This window comes from Gallus gallus, chromosome 1 (assembly GCF_016699485.2).
Source record: "Gallus gallus isolate bGalGal1 chromosome 1, bGalGal1.mat.broiler.GRCg7b, whole genome shotgun sequence".
Lineage (NCBI taxonomy): Eukaryota > Metazoa > Chordata > Aves > Galliformes > Phasianidae > Gallus > Gallus gallus.
In genome coordinates this window covers 173,117,545-173,139,752 of record NC_052532.1, presented here as the reverse complement: position 1 = coordinate 173,139,752, position 22,208 = coordinate 173,117,545, and the positions used below count along the sequence as shown (strand labels likewise).

Genomic DNA, 22,208 nt, shown 5'->3' with positions numbered 1-22,208 from the left:
ATTTTGTGTTGCTATGAGGCTATGGATAGCAGAGGGAAGGATCAATAAAACCAGTGATAGTACAGCACAATCACTGAATGCTGAGCTGCAGGCTAGGAGAGAGAGCAATATGATCTCAATCCTACTGGACGTCAGAGGATTCCTGATAGAAGTCAAGGTGAAAGTTAAAAAAAATGTTCATGTGGGAAAGATGTTTTGCAGTGGTCAGGCTAGTGTCATTTGCAGTGTGTCAGTCAGGATCAGGAATGTTATGGATTCTTTGGTTCGTACAGAGGCATGAACTCTGAGCTAGTTTCCAAGGATAAGGAGTTTATAACGCATTCCTCCTCTGCCCCTTCTAGCTTTTGCTCCTTTCTCTGCATGCTCCCTGATTGTCTCAGTGTACATTCTGTTCTGTCTGATAAGAAATCATGCTGCATACTTAGCACAACTCAGCCTGTCAATTGCCTGGCCCAGTCCTCTGGAAGACAACTTTCCTCAATTTGTGGAAGTAGGGTTTCTGCTCATGGGTTTCTTTTTATCTTCCACTGAAAAAACTTGCAAAAAGATCATGTTGAAATCACACTACTATCTGAAAACTTTTAATAAGCCTTGTTTAGATAACTAGATTGGAATGATGACATCAGAAAGTTTAAAAACATGAGATATTACTAACTGTATGTTAAATGACTTCATAGTGTTAAAAGATTTGATTGTTGTTTAAGGATGAGGATGATTTATGCTTTTTGTTTTCATGCTAACTTTTAAACAAGATAGGAAAACCCTTGAAATCTTTCAACTGATATGATTAAAACTATCAATGTTGACTGAAATCCAATCTACACATTTTGTAAGCCCTTCATAAACAGAAAAATATACGAATTTGAAACCTCTACTTATTGGCTGTTCAGATTTGATGCGCTGGTTGCAATCAATTTTCCCTCTGTGATTAGTTCTTATCGTCTTACTGCAAGGCTCCATATTGTGTTTTTTTTTCTCTGACTGCCTTGGTACTGAAGGTGTTTCCTGCTGAAGAACACTGCCAATTCCAGTAATGATGGAGGCAGAAAATAGCACTGGTTTTCCAGAAGACTGGATGGTAGGAGCAATAAAACAATGAAAGGTTAATTGGGTATTCAAATCTACTCATTTCTTTACATGCACTCCAGCATGTAAATGTAAAAAAATCCAAGTTTCAAAGTTTTGCATCTTTCACACTTTTTCAGAATATGTTACTAGTGAAAAGACAGATCCCAGATTTTGCTTTCAGAGAAACTGAAGAGAAAGTGCCACAGCACAGTCTCTGTTATTTATCCACAGTGAAATCTTCAAACTATAAATGCCTCCACACCGTTACAGAACATTTTTCTTTCACATAATGAAGCCTTTTTTCATGCCTTTAAGAAGATTTCATTATAAATACCAGAAAGTAAAGAGGACAACATTTATCTGATTTTGAAGATTTAACTCTTGCATTTCTGAAGTTCCTGTGCACAGAAGTATGTTCTGAGCAGATGTTTAACATGGCAGGAAACATTACAGATCAGAGATCCAGATAGCAACTAGAAAGTACATAGCATCTGGCACCTTCTTGAACATAAACCTGCCAATAATTAATTACACATATGAGCCACTCTATCCTTGTCTAATGAATTGGACACTTACTAAGATGTATTAGACTATGTAACAGGGGTTAACTGCTTATGCCCTCCCTTTTGTCTTTGGCTTGTGTGGTCCCACTATAACTTAAGTGCAGAAATAATTGTTGGCACACTGTTTATATGTCTTTGATTATATTTCCATTGTAACATTAATAATTGAGGCATCTTTAAAATCCGAAGTGCCTGTAATCCCGTTCGGTAGCAGTTGGTATGGTTCTATTGCTTTACCAGTAAGATTTACTGAAATGAACATCTGAAAGCTGTCCTTGAAAAGAACAGAAGCCACTAAATGTTTCAAATTATTAAATTTCTGCTGAAAGTTCTACTATAGAAACTATATGATTAGAATACACAATACCGATTTTTGCTCTTTGTAAGCACATAAAGAAGTGCACAGAATCTTGGAGCCTGTATAGAGTAAGAGAGGGGGTTGATTGTGTTCCTCAAATCCCAGTTACCTTCAGCAGTGCTGGGCACTTTTTCCACAACTTTTTCAAGCTTGTAGCATGTTGCCTGCATGCCAGTTGTAAGTCATTAAGGCTTTGAAAGGACAGGTCTTTTTGCCTTAAGAGTCCAGTAGAATACCCTCCCTGATGACTTGGTGTTTCTCCTGTGTCTTAAAATACATGTCTTCTCATCCTAACTTCCAGCTTTTCTTTTTTTTTTTTTTTTCATAAAGCTTGACTCTTACTAGAAAATGAGAAAAAATAAAAAGATTATCAAGAAATCTATTTGATGCTATATCAAGGCAATGTTATTTAAATTATTTAAGTTGTTATTGAGAAAATTAGCATGTTCAGGCACTACTGTAACATTACCTATAGGTGGACTCATCATATCAATTATGCAGCAGTGCTGCATGGTTACAGTGGACCAAGAACTGTTGTACAACTTTTTTAAGAACAGCCACCTTTTTTACACATATTATTTTCTCCTCTACTGTCCATGTCCAAAGAAAAACGAGGTGGTATGCCAAAAAGGTATTCAGTATCTACAGGATGTTCATGCTGTGACTGAAGCTCCCCACAGGCAGAAGTTCTCCGGTTCTTATTCCACTTAATTCATCATTCAGAACTCAGCAGGAGACTGCCCGATTTTGGACTTGAAACAGTTAGGCTGGTATTTGCCCCACCCTTTGTCCTCTACAGGCTTAAAAATGGAATCAATCTATTTTATTATCCTAGCAATATTTTCCAGAGAACTACCTAACTCTGGTAAACTATAGGGTGCAAATAACATCTCTGTATCAGGTTTTGCCTTGAAAGATATATTTCTCATGAGGTCTAGTTTAATAATCCTCTTCCCTGGTCTCTACATCCAGTTTCTTTACAAAACTAATCTCATTAGGGGTGGTCAGTTACTCCTTCTATATTCCTTCAATTTCTGTCTACTTATCACCTGCTTTTATGACCCAGACTGAAACCTTTTAATCAGTAACCAAGTTTAACAAAACTCCCTTACAGCTCTGATGATGTGAAGGCACTTCTGTAGTTCATCCCATTGATGTGCTTGCTTCTGTGCCTCCAAGGCAGTAGCAAAAAACATTCAGCCAAAACTCTTGAATGACTGAACTAGAGAAAGGTTTTAAAATTAGGTGTATTTTCAGGATTCATTTTTGATAGGAAAAGGTGTTACAATGTCATAAACATTAATTAACCTTCAAGCTTTATTCATCTAGATGTCTACAAACTCCTTACAGAATCAGAATTATTTTTGCAAGGACTAAGAGAGCTAAAAGGGAAATGTCTCTACTGTGTTCAACCTAGTTTTATGTCAACATTTTCTTCCCCAGGAAAAAAAAAAAAAAAAAAAAAAGCTAAATTTCTATGTCTTATTGTCTTATATCATATCTTATTTTTGTCTGTTGGTATGTTGAGTTTTAGGATCAAATCCTATACGAATAGTGATGTTTGTCTGTGGAGATTTTCTTGCAATTGGAAACCAACATGCTGAAAGACCTTGTCAGGCAATACAGATACTTGTGATGTGTCAAATTAAGATAGCAAAGTGATGTCAAAGCAGGTCTAGGGAGAGCCTATAACAATGTTACTGTCAAGTAAATAAAGGAAACTGAAACACAAGAAATGCAAGTTATTTCAAGACATCTGTAGCTGTGTACAGTTCTGTGCTTTGAGAGACGCTTTTTAAAATGATTACCATTTGTCAGAAAGGCTTCAGGATGGGAAAACAATCAGATGTTTGGCAGTCGAGGTCAGCGGAGTCCTTTGTGGAAATTGAGATATTTTTCCCCCCATTATCAAATTATCAGGTAGCAATTACCATCTAAACAATATATATATATATATATATATTTCACTCAGCATTTCCCATTCCTTTTTTTCTCATTCCACCCACTGAAATAAAATATCCAGGGCAGTGGCTGTGGCAAAAATATAGCCATAAGTTTACAAGCAGCAAACAGTAAAGTTGGATGGAAAGGGGAATCAGAAGACTTCCAGGACCATATTTGCATTTGTATATTGGGCTCTCAGGTGCTTCCAAAAAGAATAATAATAGTAAAAAATAATAGAAATTGGAATGGTCTTTATTGAGATTTGGTTGCTTTGATCTATTTCCTAAAAGACGACTTTATAGGAGGAAACACATTCACTTTATAAATTAAATTATAGTATATGATAAGTATCATATTGTAAAACAAATCTGTTGCACTTAAATTTAACAGGGAATTGGTTTCCTATAATTAACATTTAAGTTACATTGTTTTATGATAAGAGAATAATTTTGTGTCATTTTGCTAATTGGAGCAATTTCTCAATTGACATATGATAGTTGATATTAATTTTGAAAGATTTTTAAAACTGATCAGGTATAGCATTTTGATAGCATTAGACTGATTGTCCCCTACATCAGAATGGATACTTGAAAAGCGATCCATCTAAAGAAATACTGTTTTTAAGAGAAGGGCAGAAAAACACAAATGCACGTGTTGATTAAATCTGAACGGACCACTGGCCAAGGGAAGAATTGCCATAGGCTCTTATTGAAGAAATGGATCCATTTTGAAAATCTTCACTGAGATTTTAAACTGAATGGTGGTGGCTTCTATTGTATAGCTTAAATTCTCATTCATCAAATGAGGAGATCGCTTATTTGTGCAATCCACTGACACTAGTGGAAAATTGACCAAAATTCCACACATCAGTACAAGACTGTTCAGCGTAATGTGGCACTGATCAGTTTTGTCAATGTCATTACCGATCATAGCATAGGAGTACAAAAGTCTGTAATTTTAAAATGTAGCTCATATATACAGTGTAATAAATCCCCAAATTCTGTGGGTCTACTCTCAAGAGTTTTTGCCACTCTGTGATTCTGTTGTTATATTTTATAGTCCTCATTTATGTTCCTTTTAGTAACTGCAGTCAAGAAGTATAACTTTTCTTACTTTAAGAATTTAATACCAGAAACTCTTACATAGCATTATTAGTATTTTAAATTGTATTCAAGTGTATTAAAATCAGTTTCATTTTGCAAATTTAACTAAAGGGACTGAAAAGATTGATTTGGTTTTGAGCAGATTAAGTCTGTTGTTTAGATTGACCTATTAGAGTTCATCTGAGTGTATCTTAAGATACAAGTTCTAGAGGTTTTTGTTACTATTTTAAAGGTATTTTATTTGATAACTTGGATGATAATTCTTCTGTATTTAGGGGCACTAAGTGTAATGAGTATCACGTATTGTGCTGTGACTAGAACGATAATATCAATAATAACAATAACACCACAACCTCCCACCAAAACATAGGATCACATGCACATTTATCATGTTTCCCTGTGTCATCTTTTGCTCTGTGAAGATCTACCTACACAAAGAATGGGCTGTGTGTTAACACAGCCATCCTTCTTGGTCCCTAGAGTTGGTGATAATGTTATATTCTGCCAGTTCATTCAAGGCAACTGAAGAGAACTGCTAAATCTGTAAGCCTGACTTTGTTGTTTTAGGGAGTATATTTTCTTTGGAGTAGTGTTTCCTTTCATCTAATAAAAGTGGAGCTGTAATTATTGTGCAACGTGACTATGATTTCCATCTGCAGACTATCATTCACTATCACTAAATATTTGCAAACTTTTGCTTTTCATAAATTAAGACCGTAAGTATAATTTAAACATCTACAAACTATGATATATATACATACATATATGAATAGTCATTTATAGTTCTAAAACCAGTTCTGAGTGTAATCTTGCAAAACACTGTATTGTGTTTAATACATGTTTTGCTTTTAGAGAAATAATTACCATCTTCTTAAATTCTCACTCTTGTTCTCTCCTTCAAGAAGAACAGTTCATTCAAATACAAACTTTGACTGGTATGCAGTCCTTTATATTGTAAGTCATTTAAAATTGGAAAATAAAACAATTCCTATTTCTGATCAGTAGCTACTGAATTCCTTTTCTTCTGGAAAACTGGATGTCTCGCTCTATTTGATGTAGTTTTGATTCCTCTTTTTTTTTCCTAGGCAAGGGTTGTTGCCTCTGTTTTCTGATAATCACTTCACTTGGAAAAGGAAAATCTGTCACTTCAGTTAATATTTTTACATATTTCCAAACTTTTAACTTACCATTATATTTTTGCACCATACTTTTCACATCTTTGACGAACTTGCTAGCAACTTAGTTGTTGGTTAAAACCATGAATTTGAATCCAGGCTTTGAATGACAAGAAGGAATACTGTAGATTTAAACTATCCAAATAATTTTAACTAATGGTCAAAAATAAAATAAAATACTCAAACTAAGCTCATTTATCTGATCCCAAGTTCAATTTAGTAAAATATTTCAAGAAAACATTTACTATGATTCTTCTAGCAGAAGAAAGATCTTGCAATAACAAACTTGAAAGAAAACTTGCATTTCCATTGAAAATATCTCAATTACTTTTTTATACTGTTATCAAAGCTAAAATATGCTTTAGTTTCTGTCACCAGCATGAACTGTCATTAAACTTTTTGTACCATTGCTAACAAATTTTAAAATGAACATCAGTCTGTCAAAAACGAAAACACATATTTCATTTCTGACAATTACTTGTGGAAAATTCCTGTTTTGTCTTTTGGTACACGAGGCGCTACAGACTGTAGCAGCAGATACAGTTTGTAGTTACCAGTAGCTATGGTGAACAACTTGAAACAGTACAAATTTGTTTAAATTACAAGAAAAATTTTAGCAGTAGGAAAGAGAAAATAGCTAACCTTATGGAAATACAAGTTTAAAAAAAAGAGAGTTCTAGAATTTTCTGAAACTTTTAGGGTTTTAGGACTTGTGGTCATTTCTAATTGTCTTATACCCACTATTCTTATGTTGATAAAATAATGTATACAATAGAGTGTCTTTATTTTGTCATATAAAATAAAGGTCATATAGTTTTGGTGGCAACATGTGGCACCAACTTTTCATTGTGACTAGGCCTACCAGTGTAAACTTTCTCAAGTTTTTCTTTATCTGTACCTGTGACTTTTCAGTTGAATTGAAACTGTAATTGAGTAAAATATTTATGCAGTTTCTGCAATCTTTAAAGTTCAGTTAATTACAACTTTTTTTTCCTAAGCTCAGCATAAGATATAACAACTTCTATCTTTTTGCTTTTGCTAATATTACAATTGGTTCCAGTTACAGTAAGGGTTTAAGTTGACACAAAGTAAAAGCATTGAAAGAAAATGCGGGCAAACTTTGATAAAGACCAGATGAAATTGTGGTAGTATTCAGTTAGACTCATACACACATTGTATTAATAATAATGAAAAGAAGTTCAAAACCATGATCTTATTTCATAAGGACTTTTTTTAAACGATTTTATCAGCCCACATTATGTTTCTTCACAGTAGAAATTCACACTGACTGGTTCAGCATGGCGACTTCAAGGTTTTGAACCTGAGATTTGATTAATGCCACAGGCATGACTAAAATAGTAATGTTGAAATTAATCTTTTTTAGACATTAATAAGTAATAGTGAAAAGAAATAATTAGCATATCTTTGGGGCATCAGAAGAACACTGAAAAAGAAGTCATGTAAACCAGAGCATTTCAAGATAATTGTCAGGCATACATCATTTATTCCAGATTAGCTAAGGTCATGCACTTGATGCTCCCTGTTTTTGTATCCATATATGTGGTCATTGTTGCCATTAAATGCTGAATTTTGGTGGCTATATTTAATGGACTGAGAATAGACTATGAAGAAAAGCACTAAGAACAGCAAATATAAAGAGCACATACTCCATTCAGTTAGAGAGTGACCTTTTTAACCTTGCTGTATGCAGGAAATATCCACTTGTATTTTGGTAATTACATTAGCTTCCTTAATGGCATTTGATACAGATGGTATAGGAAGAATTTATGTGCAGCTGAAGAATGCAGGCAATAGTTTTAGTTTGAACTGCAAATACTTGTTATTGGAGCTAAGTGGTGGGGGAAGAGAACCAAAAATAGATTTCTATGCTTTTCTCAATCAGAGAAGCCATTCATTTTTAAAGCTTTACATCATTTTTTTTTGTTTCTCAGTATATTAAAATTAATAGAATTTTGAACACTAAAAATCTCTGTGAAATCCCCAAAAGTATGATGAGGCAGAGTAAGTACTGTTGTTCCTGCATTTGGGGCTTATGAAATTTGTTTTTATTCTGCTTCATGCTATAAATTCTGGTGTTGATTTTATGAAGATACCTCAATCACTTTCTTCCTTCTCATTTGCCTGTAAAATGTTCTTCCTCCTTTGCTTTTTGTCTGTTAGAATATCTACAGTCTGAGGTAGGAAATGATTTTAGCACCAACTCTAAAGTGTTCAGCACAAGCTGGACTTCCTAGAACAGAGGATTGTACTGATTAAAAAAAATAAGATTAAGAAAGCAACATTATGTTAGTTCAATAGGAGAGATATGATGCTTCCTCATTAACTTACTCCTACAACTTTTGATTATGTGGGATTTCCATAAACCAGAGGTTGCACTGTCAGTTTTTCCCAACAATCACAAATGGATCTGTCCTCCTTTAATCCTGACCTGTTTATATCATCCTGTACTATTGACTCCACAACACCTTCAACAGGTGAAGATTAATTGTGTTTTGTGTAACAGAAAATATATATATATTTCAAATCTTTCCTGCTTAATCATGAATAAGCAAAGATGGAAAGAAACAAAAGGAACACAAAAATAGAGGGCTTCGCAGCTAGAAAGGAGGAAATGGAGCATATAATGGAGGGCACACACTTTCCCTCACATGATACAAGCTGATAGAGTCCCTGAAGTGCGAGTAGGAGGCTGATAAGAGACTTATGACGTGAAACAGTGTCTCTGATCTGAGTGTTTTGTTTTTCCATGCTCTATTTTACCTCCAGCCATGTGCCTTATAAGAACTCAAATAAAAAGGTAAATAGAAAGTACTTATGCTTTTTTTTCTTCTTCCCACTCATCAAGATGCATGTAACTCTCCATTTTCTATTAAGAATTGTCCTGTCTTTGCTTATTGATAACTAGGGGGTTGCACACTTCAATCTGCTCCTACTGCTTTAGGCTGAGCTCTCTGCAAATGGTATTCCTGGTATCTATGTTACCATTAGCTTCTTTTATGGGACTTTCCTAACTCACTCTTTGTTCTCACACGCTAAAAGTACAACAATTTTTGTGCTAGTTGTTTGTTCGATTTTGATGTGTAAATCTGTCTCCTCGAACATTTAATTTCAAATGCCACTGGTTATCAGAGGTGTTAATGGATATTATCAGTGGTTTATTTAGTCAGCAGGCAATTACAGAGCTGATTACAACGAATGGGTGTGCTGATGTGCTAACTAGATGTCAGGTCTGTATCGTCTCGGAATTCTACCAAAACCAGTTCATTTCTCCCTTCCAATGCCAGAACACCCCACCCAAGCTCACAGTTGATTAGATCTGGTATACAGTAAGTTATCAGCCGATGTCCAAACAAATAGAAAAGGCATCAATTTCAGATCAGACAGTCATTTTATTCAGCCCTTATAATTATCATGGTTTTAAAAGCATGTTAATATTCTTATGATTTTGAATGGAAAACTTTGCACTAAAGTAATTATTATTGCCTTCAGAGTCCTGTTTTATTAATTATAAAGTGTTTATGTCATTACGACTAGATTATCTTTGTTATTTGGATGATATCTTTCAGTATCTTTCAGGGGAGATACAGGAAAGGGGACAGGCTCTTTAGCAGGGTCTGTTGTGACAGAACAAGGGGAAAAGGTTTCAAGCTTAAGGAGTGTAGATTTAGGTTGGATATAAGGAAAAAATCTTCTACAGTGAAGGTGGTGAGTCACTGGCACAAGTTGCCCAGAGAGGTGTTGGATGCCCCAACCGTGGGGACTCTCAAGTTCAGGCTGGACAAGGCTCTGAGCACCTGATGGAGCTGTAGGTGTCCCTGCTTATTACAGAGGAGTTGGACTTGGTGATCTTTAAAGGTCCCTTGCAACTCTGAGGATTCTCTGATTCAATGATTCTATAATAGCAAGTAGTTATCCTGTCTTTTTATTTTAGGCATACATTCTGTCATTTCAGATATCTGTGCAATGGTCCAAACTACTTTTTTTTTTTTTATATTGTTTGAAGCTCAGGGCTTAAATATCACCAAATGTGTTTGGAAATTAAAAACCAAATTAAACAACAACAAAAAAAAGAATGAAACTAGAAAGTTTTATTATCTTTGTCTCTTTTAAAGTGGAGTTTTTGCATCATTTTTTTAATTTTTGGGAACCATGCAAACATATGACTTAGTTTCAGCAGATGTATAGCATACAATCTTTGTTACATAATATAATATATATATAAATTTATAAGACTGTAAAATGGAGAATTGGTTCTCAGAGTTTTGTTTCCTCTATATCTTGTTCTAATACACCTGAGGTCTGATTCTGGAAAAAGATGAGTGAGAAATTGTTTGTGTTGATCATTTTTACTTTTTTTTTTTTTTTTTAGTATTACAAAATACTTAGGCTGCTCCAAAAAATGCCTCCTATTTATTTACATAGACACTACAACAGGTACAAGGTGCACAGTAATGTTATATGATAATGCAAATTCTCAGCTACAGAATGGAACAAGTTGCCTAGAGTGGTTGTGAGTGCCCTGTCCTTGGAGATATTCACTGTCAGGCTGGACAGGGCTCTGAGCAGCCTGATCTAGTTGTAGGTGTCCCTCTTGATTGCAGGGGAGTTGACTTGGTGACCTTTAAGACTTCCTTCCAACTCTGATCTTCATCAGCAATGAACCTTCCAACCTGCATGCCATGCTTGTAAAAATCTGCACCAGTGGAGGTGATCACTGTTGCTGTTGTCACTGCTGACGCACCACCCACAGCCTCGGTGTACTCACATCCACTGTTTTAGTCTCTATAAACATTCAGCGAGCATCAGTGAATGTCAGTGGGTGATACTTCTTCCACATGGAGGAATTCAGTGACACACCTTTTCTTCATACACACTTCCATGTCAGACACCTTTCTGTCAGACTGCCGCAATGCTGCCATCTGTTGCACAGCAACAAAGTGTAATGGGATATTAGCTGGAAGGTTCAGCCCCTACTGCCATACCAGCAACATCTGCCTCTGATGCAGTGGGCTAGAATCATAAATTAGGAGGCATTACTTTCAGAGCTTCCCTCATATGAGATTAATTAGCAATAAAACTTGTTCTCTGAAAAAATATTTGATATATCTGTCTTGCTCCTACCTGCATTAGCTTAACTGTTGGATTTGGTTCTCTGTTTGGATTTTCTTTGTCAGTTTTCAAACAGTGGAGGTAGCCTGCAGGTGATAAGTATCCCATTAATCTTTCTGATCCTCAAGCACTTGAGCATGAGAATAGCTGATCAATTACAGCAATTGTCTCCCTAAATGAGCTTTTCACATCTGCCTCTTATTTCATTAGTTAACTGTCTGCTCATATATCTGATAGAATGGAATCCTACTGGCTTCTTACAGCGTGTTCTGTGTTACTGTACAATGAGGATGGGGTTGTTAGCAAAATGGGCACAAAAGGGTATTTATCCACTACCCACAATAAATATATGTGCTATTGTGTAGGAGTGCTTTTGTCTCTAATCGCTGTTTGTTGAAACGTACTTAAAGTACATCAGCTTCTTTTTCAGCTTCTTTAGTTGTAAGCCTTATTATTTGTGTATTCATCATTTTTACGGCACATAGAAAGCATTCCCATGCCCTAAGCCATTATATCAATGTATTGCATATGTGATTTTAGAAAACAGAAGCTACCAAAGTTAAAACCGTAGTTTCCTTCTCCTACCTTTACAAAACATCTTTTAAGTACTTAGATATGATATCCTTTTCTCCAAAAGGTAATCAGCATCTCCAAAGCTTCAAAAAAATATTCAAAACTGTGCTAATGTGAAACATAATGATTATTTAAATTAAGTAAAAACTGTGAACAATGACTACGCTGTAGAATTCAAGGTTTTCATGAAGCAAGAACTACAGAGATTCTAAATTTGCTAGGAAGTAGATTTCAGAAGAGTGCCTCTTTCATTACTACTCAAAGTTCCAAAGTCAGTTGCCAGATGAAAACTGAATTAATTTCTGTGCGGATACCTTATTCTCTACTTGTTAGTTTCTGATCAGTTTATTTCTAAGCATTTACAGGATTTGATTTTTCAAAGATTGTTTTCTTATGCTTATCACATACTGAGTTGCTTTGGATGATATAAATAGATGGCTAGATAGATTTTTCTTATTTATTTTGCTAAATAGCAATCTGAGCTAAAAGACAAAAAGGCGTGATCAAAAAACTCTGTACTGATGCTGGTACAGCTTTTCTTCGAGGTGATTCCTTGACAGTTCCTTAACATTTAAGTATCTTTCAAATTGAAATTCTCTGAGAATTTGGCTTGGAACTTCTGTCATTGAATTTAAGTGATACAAAAATTACAGTACAGAGATTTTACAGATTTTGTGAAACCGTTTAGCTATAGTTACTAAAAACTAGTAGTCTTTTAAATTCACTTTTGACTATTTCTTTGCAGGTCTGGTTTGCATGAAGTCGAGTACTTCCGTGGTTGAACTTGTTATGCTGCTTTGTTCACAGGTAAGACATTCTCTGATTATAATCTTAATTGTTCTTTAGCATAGTGCTGGACTACCACCAACCCGTGAATTTTGCATTGCTGTTTGTTCCATTCTTCCATTTCCTTATAGGAAGATACAAATTAATCCCTTCTGTTAGCATATAGGTTATAAATTAAAAAAAAATACATACACAGCATAGTGCTTCTATATTCAGAGTATGCAAAGTATATTTGCATTTGTTTTTTTAGAACTGTATGGATGTACATTATCCACCTTCCCTGTGTGTGAATTCTCTCTCAAGCCAGTTCTTATTTACAATTCATGAAGATACTATTTTCATAATTAAAATCTGTCTTTTGTACTAATAATTTCATTAAGCCATACTTTACAGTAACTTTATTATTTCTGGTACATGACAAACTACTACATATTTTATACAGCTGTCACATACAAAAAGCAGGGGAACATGGCTGAAGTATTCCTTAAGAAGTGACAAAAGTAAAATATTTCTGTTTTTTAAAATTCTGTAGCTTTTTTTGTTTGTTTTTGTGTTGGTTTTTTTTTTTTTTTTTTTTTTTTTAGCATAGCAGTAATTGGTTTCTCAGAAATCTGAATCAATTGACCTTTCGATTTGCTCTCACAGGTAAAACATTCAAAATTAAAATAATTCCATTGAGTATTTGGATTCTTCACATCTCAATTTTGATTTTGTTTCTCCAGATTGTTATTGGCTAACTTCCTGCATATAGCCTTTCACATTAAACTGACGATAATAAGCTATCCCCAGACCCATTTTATGTAATATAAGGCAAATACAATATAAGGCAGATCCAAATAATCCAAAAGTTCTTTCCGTTCTCTAAAGACTTACTACCAGTGTATCAGTTATCAAGTACCATGTAGATGTAAAATATCAGTGAAATGTATATTATATATTTATATATATTATATATATAATATTATGCCCACATTAACTTTATATTATTACCAAGGGAAAATATTTGTTTGCAGTTTTCCTTGAGCATTCACAGCTGCACTTTGAGTATCTGCACCAAAAGTGTAGTGAAAAGAAATACATTTTCAGGGACAAATGAAATGAAGGTCTACTTTTGATGCATCTATCAAAAAATAATTAACATTTACAACTCTTTGGGGGGAAGCTGTGGGAGGGAGTTCCAGCTTACCTTCTGTTTGCCAGTCCGTAGCTTGTGTTTCTTCAAGCTGCTGTCATAAGGAAATCATTAGATCTTGTTTGCCTTTGTGTTTTTTTTTCTTCTTCTTTTATTTTTTTCTTTCTTTTTCTTTTTTCCCGCCTTAGCCAGGATGGATATTGGTTAGGGAAATGTAAGAGAAACATACATCCCTAGCAGGAACCCTCAGTGGGGTTTGAACTTCAAACCCTCTCCAGCAGAGTACTTGAAAAATTTGTTACCTAATGGTTAAGTCCTGGGTTCCAGGAAAATTCCAAAAGATCCATTAAAGCTTTTGAGCCTTATGTTCATGTCATGAAACCTTTTCTTTTCTTTTCTTTTTTCTTTTTAACACCTTTTGAAACCTTTACTTGAGGGAAGGAATAACTTACAGTCTTTTCTTCCCTAGTCCTTGGCTTTACTGCAGTTCTCAGGAATAAAGTGGAATGAAGCATTAGAGTCTAGTGTCTTTGATGGCCTCATCATCTAATCATAGGTTTAACATTACTCATTTGCTGGCTCCAGGAATTCCTGCCATTAAGGGCCCTAGAGATGAAACTTTGCCTCAAATATTGATTGAAAGGAAGAGGGAGAAATTTAAGCTCTTTCTGCAGTGCTTTTTCTTCAGACAACTCAGTCAAGCTATGTAGCAAATGCAGCTAGATCAATTTGTTGGTTTTGTGACTTTTATACCAGTTATTTATAATTTCAAAATATTTGACTATGTTAAAAATAAGCTCCATTTTATACCCCATACAATGTAAAGAGCCGAATCATTTTGAAATTCTAAACGTTAATTGATTTTCTTCAGTGTTTGCTTAAGATCTATTTTCCATCTATCCAATTACTTGGGGAAATAACAGCTTTTAATTCTTATACCTCAGCTGATATTTTAGGGTTGTTTCCTTGACTTGTAAATAAGGACAATCTTGCATCCTGGTGCCTGTTTATATCTCAAGTTCTTCAGAAGCTAATTCTGTAACATTGTTGGAGGAGTGATGTTAAATGTTTCCACAGGCGGTGGTCAACAGGGGGCTGTACTGGTGTAAAAGCTGACCAAAAAGCATTGCATCTGCACAAAATATTGTATTTTATCCCATAGGTGTACTAAAAGATTTGCAGTTCTGCTCATTTGCATGAAGCTCTTTGGTGAAGTTTTCTATTCAATTTTTAAAATTATTTGTCAAAAGAAAACACAAGGTAAATGATTTGAGATACTGATAGGACATAATATATAACATTGTTAGAAGAAAATGGCACATAAAACATATAACACAATCCAGCCCCTAGCTAACATCAGGAGGCTAGGAGATGCTATGAATGAAAAATGAAGTTAAATCATCTCTATATAAAAACAAAGAGCTTTTATGTATAAATTGATTAACATGAACTGGGAAGACCACGTAAAGTACTGCATTTATTTTTTTTAGTAATCCTAACATAACTAGGGCTTTTCTTCCTACCATGGGTAAATCCTTCAGATTCAAATTGAATGACATTCTACAGATTAGGTGAAGTTTGAAATGTGTCTTTCAAAAGATAGATGATGATGATGTCAAAAACCTTTGAAAATTGCAATTTTGTTTGCACCGAACAGAGTAACATTAGACATTGAAAAGGAAAGGGAAATACGAAGTTTGTTTTCCTTTCATTTGCTACAGCAAATTAGATGCTTTTATGCTCTTTATGTTGGAAATTCCATGTTAACGACTACAGATTAGCAAGGATGTCAGAGTTTTTTTTCTTATCTGAGCTCCTGAATAAAATCAACATTGCCAGCGGCTCACGTCCAAGGTATGGTCTAAATTTACATGAAATATCACATTACAACTGTCTGAAGGTACATGTCATGGATAATTCAGTTCATATGGACAGCCTCAGAGGGATATGCAATCAACTTTTTCCCCCCAAAGGAATTTGGAGTTTCTGTGAAAAATACATTTTAAGTTTTAAAGGAACTCCTGTAAGGATAGTGCATCATTCTGGGACTTGGGAAAGAAGAAAATGTTCTGTTCTTCATATTTTTAGAATATATCTTTTATTATAATTTGCTTCCCTTCACTCATTTATTTCCTAGGATCGCCTACTTCATTAGATTAAAATGTAGCTTACTTTGAAGGCTGTATTTTCTTTATTTCTTATATAAGCTAAAAGCATTCAGTTAAGTACTTGAAATATATATATTTTTTCTGCATAATTGATAATAAACATGTAATGATTTTCACTTATCATAAAGACAGGCACTTTCATTTGAATTTAGTCTATTTTAACATAAAACGGATTAAGATGTGTTACGTTTGACAAGATCTGTGCTTGATTAGCTGGCCTTTGTTCCCTCAACCTAGTTGAGTGTCACAGCTGCGTTACTGTTGAAGAGGTAGATTTCTTCAATAAACTATACATTTCAAAAAAAAAAAAAAAAAAAAAAAAGACACTTTCCAGTGTTGTTCCATCTTGAGTCAGATTGAATAAAATGAATTTCATTCATTTTATTATTATTATTTATTTTTAGCCCAAATAGCACAATAGTTTCTAATTACTTCCAGATCTTTTCCAAGTGTTTCTCTTTTGGAGATGTAGCTTCTGCAGAAAGTGAATGATGCTGTCCCAGAGTACAGTCTCATCTCATCCCACTGGTATTTTTCTGTACCTTATCTAATAACGGGGAAATTAAACAGAATGTGCTCTTATTATTTAAGGCAGTGTGCTACTTCACCCTTCCAAAAACAGAACATTGTAACATGAATGGTTGCTCTAGGAAAAAGTGCTGTCACTTGCAGTTCTAGAATATATTCAGACTGTCTGACCAATTTCAGGATTTAATAGTTCTCAGTGCAACATTCCTTCTGTTGATTTCTCTTCTCACCACATTAGAAATTTGATCAAGATCATACTTCAGGAGCCTTCAAAGGAAATATCAAAACTAGAATAAGAATAACCTGCTTCTGAAACACAATGTTGAGGCAAAATATTTCTTGTAGATGCTATCCATTGTAAATTGGCTTTTACTAGAAAAACTCTTCGGAGGGGGGGAGAAAGAATAAACTTAACTAAGAAATGCTTTTATTAAAACCTGTTAGGAGATTTTCAAGTAAATGATAACACACGATCCTTCTTATAATTACGCAGTATGAAGATTCTCTAAATAGTTTGCTTTTATGAAAAAATATCCAACTGAAAGTCTCTTAAAGAAAGCAAACCATATCAAGATTATATCCATAATCTGACAACTCCAGTATATAATTAATGGGTAAACTGGGCTTCAGCTAAGCTTTTCAAGCTTTATTTAACAGTGTGATCCTCATTTCTGAGTTGTGTCTCTCCATATGGTTTAGTCTTTAACCTGGAAAGTCAGAAGCTGCTTGGGTTGAATCCAATATGTCTCTCCATATGACAGGCAGACATTCAGTACATACTTAATCAAAAAAGATCTTTGGAGGATCTTCTCCCATGCAGCACAGCCCATAAAACATTTTCCAGCAGTTTGACGCACGTTAAACATAGTGCTTGTATGCTGCTATGTACATTACAGCAAACACCACAATGAAGTGACAAAGTGGGGTGGGGTGCAGAAGGAGAGGAATGGGAGCTTTAGCTGTTGCCATAATTGGCAAGGAGAAAAAAAAAAAAAGGAAAAGAAAATTGATTTCTTTTGTTGGTCAGAATTTGAAGGAAATTCTCACTGTGTACATTTTAGTGATCAGTTTAGCTCTAGTAATATAGACAAGACCATCAACCAGGCACTGGAGAGATTTCAGTACCAAAAACCCTAGCAGATCTACATGTGCATCCTGCCTCATGGGGTGGTATATCTCTTGGACTTCAGAGACTGGCAGCTGCAACACAGAAAGCAAGCAGCAAAATCAATCCTTTCCTGATCACTAGGGCAATCAGGATTAACTTTTGTTTAATAGGTGATAACTCTTTCATGTGTTTGCTATTTGTCTTTTTGACACCAGCATTGGTAGGAAAATTAACAAGAAGTTAAATAATAATTGCTTCTCTAAAAACTAAAGAACAATGAATCTCAGCTTAATCTACTTAAGATATGTGCAGTGCAATTTGAAATTAAGGCTGGTGATGCAAATTCTTATGGAGGTGTATTTGTTTTTCCTCCTAACTGTGAAAAAAAAAAATTCACTGTTTCATTTTTGGCTATGTTTACCACATTCATCCTAGTGGATTATTCACTGGCTGTAGTGCAACTAGATGCAGTGCAACTAGAAGGAGAATAACATTGCGTATGATATCACTGCAAAAGCCTGAATTAAAATTTGCCATAGAAGGGAAGAATGTCTATGTGCATCTCTATGCATAGAAACACATGCATACATACAGACAGAAATTGAGTTTGTTTCAATGATCTTTGTTCTAGTATATCTTGAAAAACAGAAGAAAAAAAAAACAGAACAACTAAAATAATTTAGGAATTTTTGGATCTGTTACACTCCTTCTGTTCTGCATCTTCCTCTCCTCTTACCCTATTTTTGTACCAGTGACATTTGTAAGACTGTTGCTGAAACATCAGAAATGCATTCAGACTTTCGTTTTGTGGTTTAGTAGGTTAAGATGAGGTTCTCATCCAAAACCCACCAGAACTACTCAAAGACAAGTTTTCAGGATTGCTAATCTGTGACCACAGAGGAGTGAGAAAACAGTACCCATGTCTTCATGGCAGAAAGCTCTAAATTCAGATCTATGCATATAATGGAATCATACTCATTGGTGACCCTTTCAGTATTCAGCTTGGTCTTCTGTCTGGCCTGATGCACACTGCTGGAGTAAGCGTATATTCTCCATACCTAGCTCCATGTTCCTGTTTGCTCCCTTTCACCAATACACACAATGGTAGAAACAGTCATGCTAGTTATAGACCAAAATTCAAAGTAGCTCTGGATGAAATAGTAAGTTTTAATTTGTTGTATCTAGAATAGCCTTGAAAGCAACAACTCCTAGCAAGTGGCTAACATATCTTCTCTCGTAAAGGTTTCAGACCTTTAAATATTTGAGCATATGATTAATTCCATCTGATGACATAATTTAACTAATTATAATTTATTTGATCACTTTATGTATATGCTTAGATGTTTGCAGGATTGATTCCAAGTGCTTAGATTGCTCTGAAAGTAATGTCTCCTATTTATTTCCATGGAAACTACAACAGAGCACAATAGCACTATTTGATAGGATGTATTCTCACTACAAAAAGTTTTTTTCAACATAGTCACCACCACTTGCTATGCATTTTCAACACTGATGAATCTACCAGTCTGCTTGCTGTGCTCATACATATCTGCAACAGTGAAGGTGACCCACTGTCACTGTCACCACTGCTGGAACGCACCACCCACCACCTCAGTCTGCTCACATCCATTTTGGTCTGCATAAATGTTCAGCAAGCACCAATAAATGTCAGTGGGTGCCATTTTTTCCTCAAGGAGGAATTCAGTGACACACCTTCGCTTCACGTGCACATCTGACTTCCATGTCAGACACCTTTCTGTCAGACTGTCCCTCTGCAGCCATTTGTCACACAGCAACAAATGTGATGGAATATTGGTGGGAAGGTTCAACCTCTACTGCTGTACCACCAACATCCGCCTCTGACGTAGTGGACTGGCATCATAAAATAGGAGGCATTACTTTCAGAGCAGTCCTCATACATAATGAAAGCTATCTGAAAAGAAACAGGACAATCATTAATTTCTTTAAGTAAATGTAAAGAAAAAAGAAGGGAATTTTGGCATTTGGTGGGAGAGAAATCAAGGTAAAAGAAAAAAAAGTCAGGGTTTTCACACTTGGTACAAAGTATAGAAAGGTTTATGAAAATAGCCAGTCATGTAACTTCAAAGTGACAGTTTCTAACTAACTTTTTATCGCAGGCTCAAATCTAAGATCAGTTAAAACACTTAGTTAAAGTTGGTACTTGCTGTCGTTCTATAAAGGTCCAGTGAGAGAGAAAAATGATTTCCACTATGTCATTGTCCAGTCTCAAATATGGCACAATTTGAATGTGTATTTATATCCGAGTGTTGATTTGGGGCTCTTCATAATCCAGAACATGGCCTACATAAAATAGGTTGATGTACATATTTACTGTAATTTCCAAGACCAGAAATGAACTCTAAGCAATACAACAGAATCTTTGTATCTTTGGTGCTACATGGAAAGTAAAGAACTTACTTATCATTTGTACTTTCTTTTGATCCAGAAGTTAAATGATTTTTGTTTTTTGCTTAATGTTTCTCACTTGCTTCATAGAATTCTGGAAGTTATTCAAAAGATGACCATCTTGCATTGTCTTCTTAAGCTAAAGGAGTGTCAAATAATTTTCCTGCATTAATTTGTTATCTATGTGTGGAATGTCTTCCAGCCCAATCTTGGTCTTCATGTCATGACCACCTGCTTCTGATAATCTAACTTTCGAATGGAAACCATCAGTGTATTCTTTCCATCTTGAAGGGAAATCTTATTTACTTGACTATTCTTTGAGGTGCCTCTCCAGATCCCAGTACACCCACAAAGCTAACTCTGTGTTTTGCCTTCAGTAGCAAGCAGAATCTATTCTTCAATATCTTATTTACGTCTGAATGATCATGAAACTTCTGATAATTTCTCTAGCACAACCTCATCACAATATTTTTTGTAAGAAAATATTTAAAAGTACATTTATTACACATTAGTGAGATGCTGATCTGAACCTCTTCTGGATACATGGTAAAACAGGCTGGATCAGAATATTTTAGGAATTACTTTCTTCATTTTCCCATACATTTTGGTGTATGGACTGACTAGCAAGTTATCTACTATTTATATGGATCTTAGGTAGATAAGAAGAAAACTGCTAGAAAGTCAGAAAGCATCAGTTGGTATTTCTTAAAGGGCTGAGAGAGGGTACAAGAACTTATAGAATGTCATCATTGTTTCTTGGGTGTCTTTTTGTGAATAATGGAGGCAAACTAAGGAGCAGTTTTCTGTACATCAAGAAGTTTTCTCTTTACTGAAGTGTTTTGGAAAACTTCAGATTCATGAAACCATAGAATCACAGAATGGCATAGGTTGGAGGGGACCTTAAAGTTCACATAGCTCCAACCCCTGCCATGGGCTGGTTGCCACCCACCAACTCAGTCTGCCCAGAGCCCCATTCAACCTGGCCTTGAGTGCCTTCAGGAAGGAGCATCCACAGCCTCCCTGGGCAGCTGTGTCAGGTCTTACTGCCTCTGAGTAACGGATTTCTTCCTAACACCTATCCTAAATCTCCCCACTTTCAGCTTAAGCCCAGTCCCCCATGTCTTGTCAGATTAGCTATCTACCTTTAATATCAGTGACTGGACTGGGTTTTAGCACAATTAGTCAAACATATTAACACAAATAGTTAATAATTTTTAAATGTCTTAAAGGAAGAACTACCTTTCCAGTTATGAAATAAACTCTAAAAATTATGGATGTGTGTATTTTCTAACATATATCAGGAGATAGGCAGAATTTCTGCACAACAATTAGGGTTATTATTGTAACATCTGAATAAATTTGGCCATTTCTCTAGTATTTGGATAACATAAATGTTTATTTTTATTTTTTTTTTTATTATTATTATTTTTTTTTTTTTGTGGTAGAGGATTTTTTTCTCTTTTCTTCAAAGGTACCAATAAAATGTTCTTCTGGGAATGTTTGACTTCATTTTCAAGATAAATTGAGCAATTACCACAGGTGATTTGAAGGGCAATGGGTCTGCGTGTTTCCAAGGAAAAAGAAAGATTGCTATATGTTACTCCAAATCAAGAATATAAACGGAAAATGAGTCTTCTGAAAGAGAAGTCTAAAACTTTCTATCATTTTTTTCTGCATTTTTAAAGTCATGTTCACATAAATTGTATTGTGAAAGTTCCATATTCCTTTTTCTTTCTGAGATTTGGCCAGAAGCTTGGTGGATTTGAATGTTCGCAGATTCGCCTTCCAGAAGGATGTCATCGGTCATTCTGTATCTTCCTTATTGTGGGAAACAGTCATTTTTAAAAAGATGACCATCATGAAATCCTAAAATCAATTCCAAATTAACTTGAAAGAGTAGACTAAAAATACTTTTTTTTTTTTTTAATAACCTATTAGCAACATATATGTTAGTAAGGGAGAAGAATATGGGCAATAAAATTCATAGATCTTAGCTCTTAGTTCTCATTTTCATTCCAAACAATAATAGAAGGTTTTCAGTCTCCATTATCTTTAGCTCAGTTCTTCCAGGAGTGGGAAGGACAGTCCTATGATCTTAAAATTGTACAAGCTGCTCTAGATCTGCTAGACTTGCTTCAATCGCTG

At 34.9% G+C, this 22,208-nt stretch overlaps 1 protein-coding gene across 8 annotated transcripts in view; it reads left to right on the top strand.

The window, feature by feature from the left end:
* NBEA (neurobeachin) overlaps positions 1–22,208 on the top strand; it is a 470,888-nt gene that overhangs the window by 206,300 nt on the left and 242,380 nt on the right. For all 8 annotated transcript variants that reach the window (XM_015277560.4, XM_040704875.2, XM_025153000.3 and 5 more), the window contains one exon: positions 12,660–12,721. In XM_015277560.4, the coding sequence (XP_015133046.2) occupies positions 12,660–12,721 (62 nt within the window). The remainder of the gene's footprint in view (positions 1–12,659; positions 12,722–22,208) is intronic.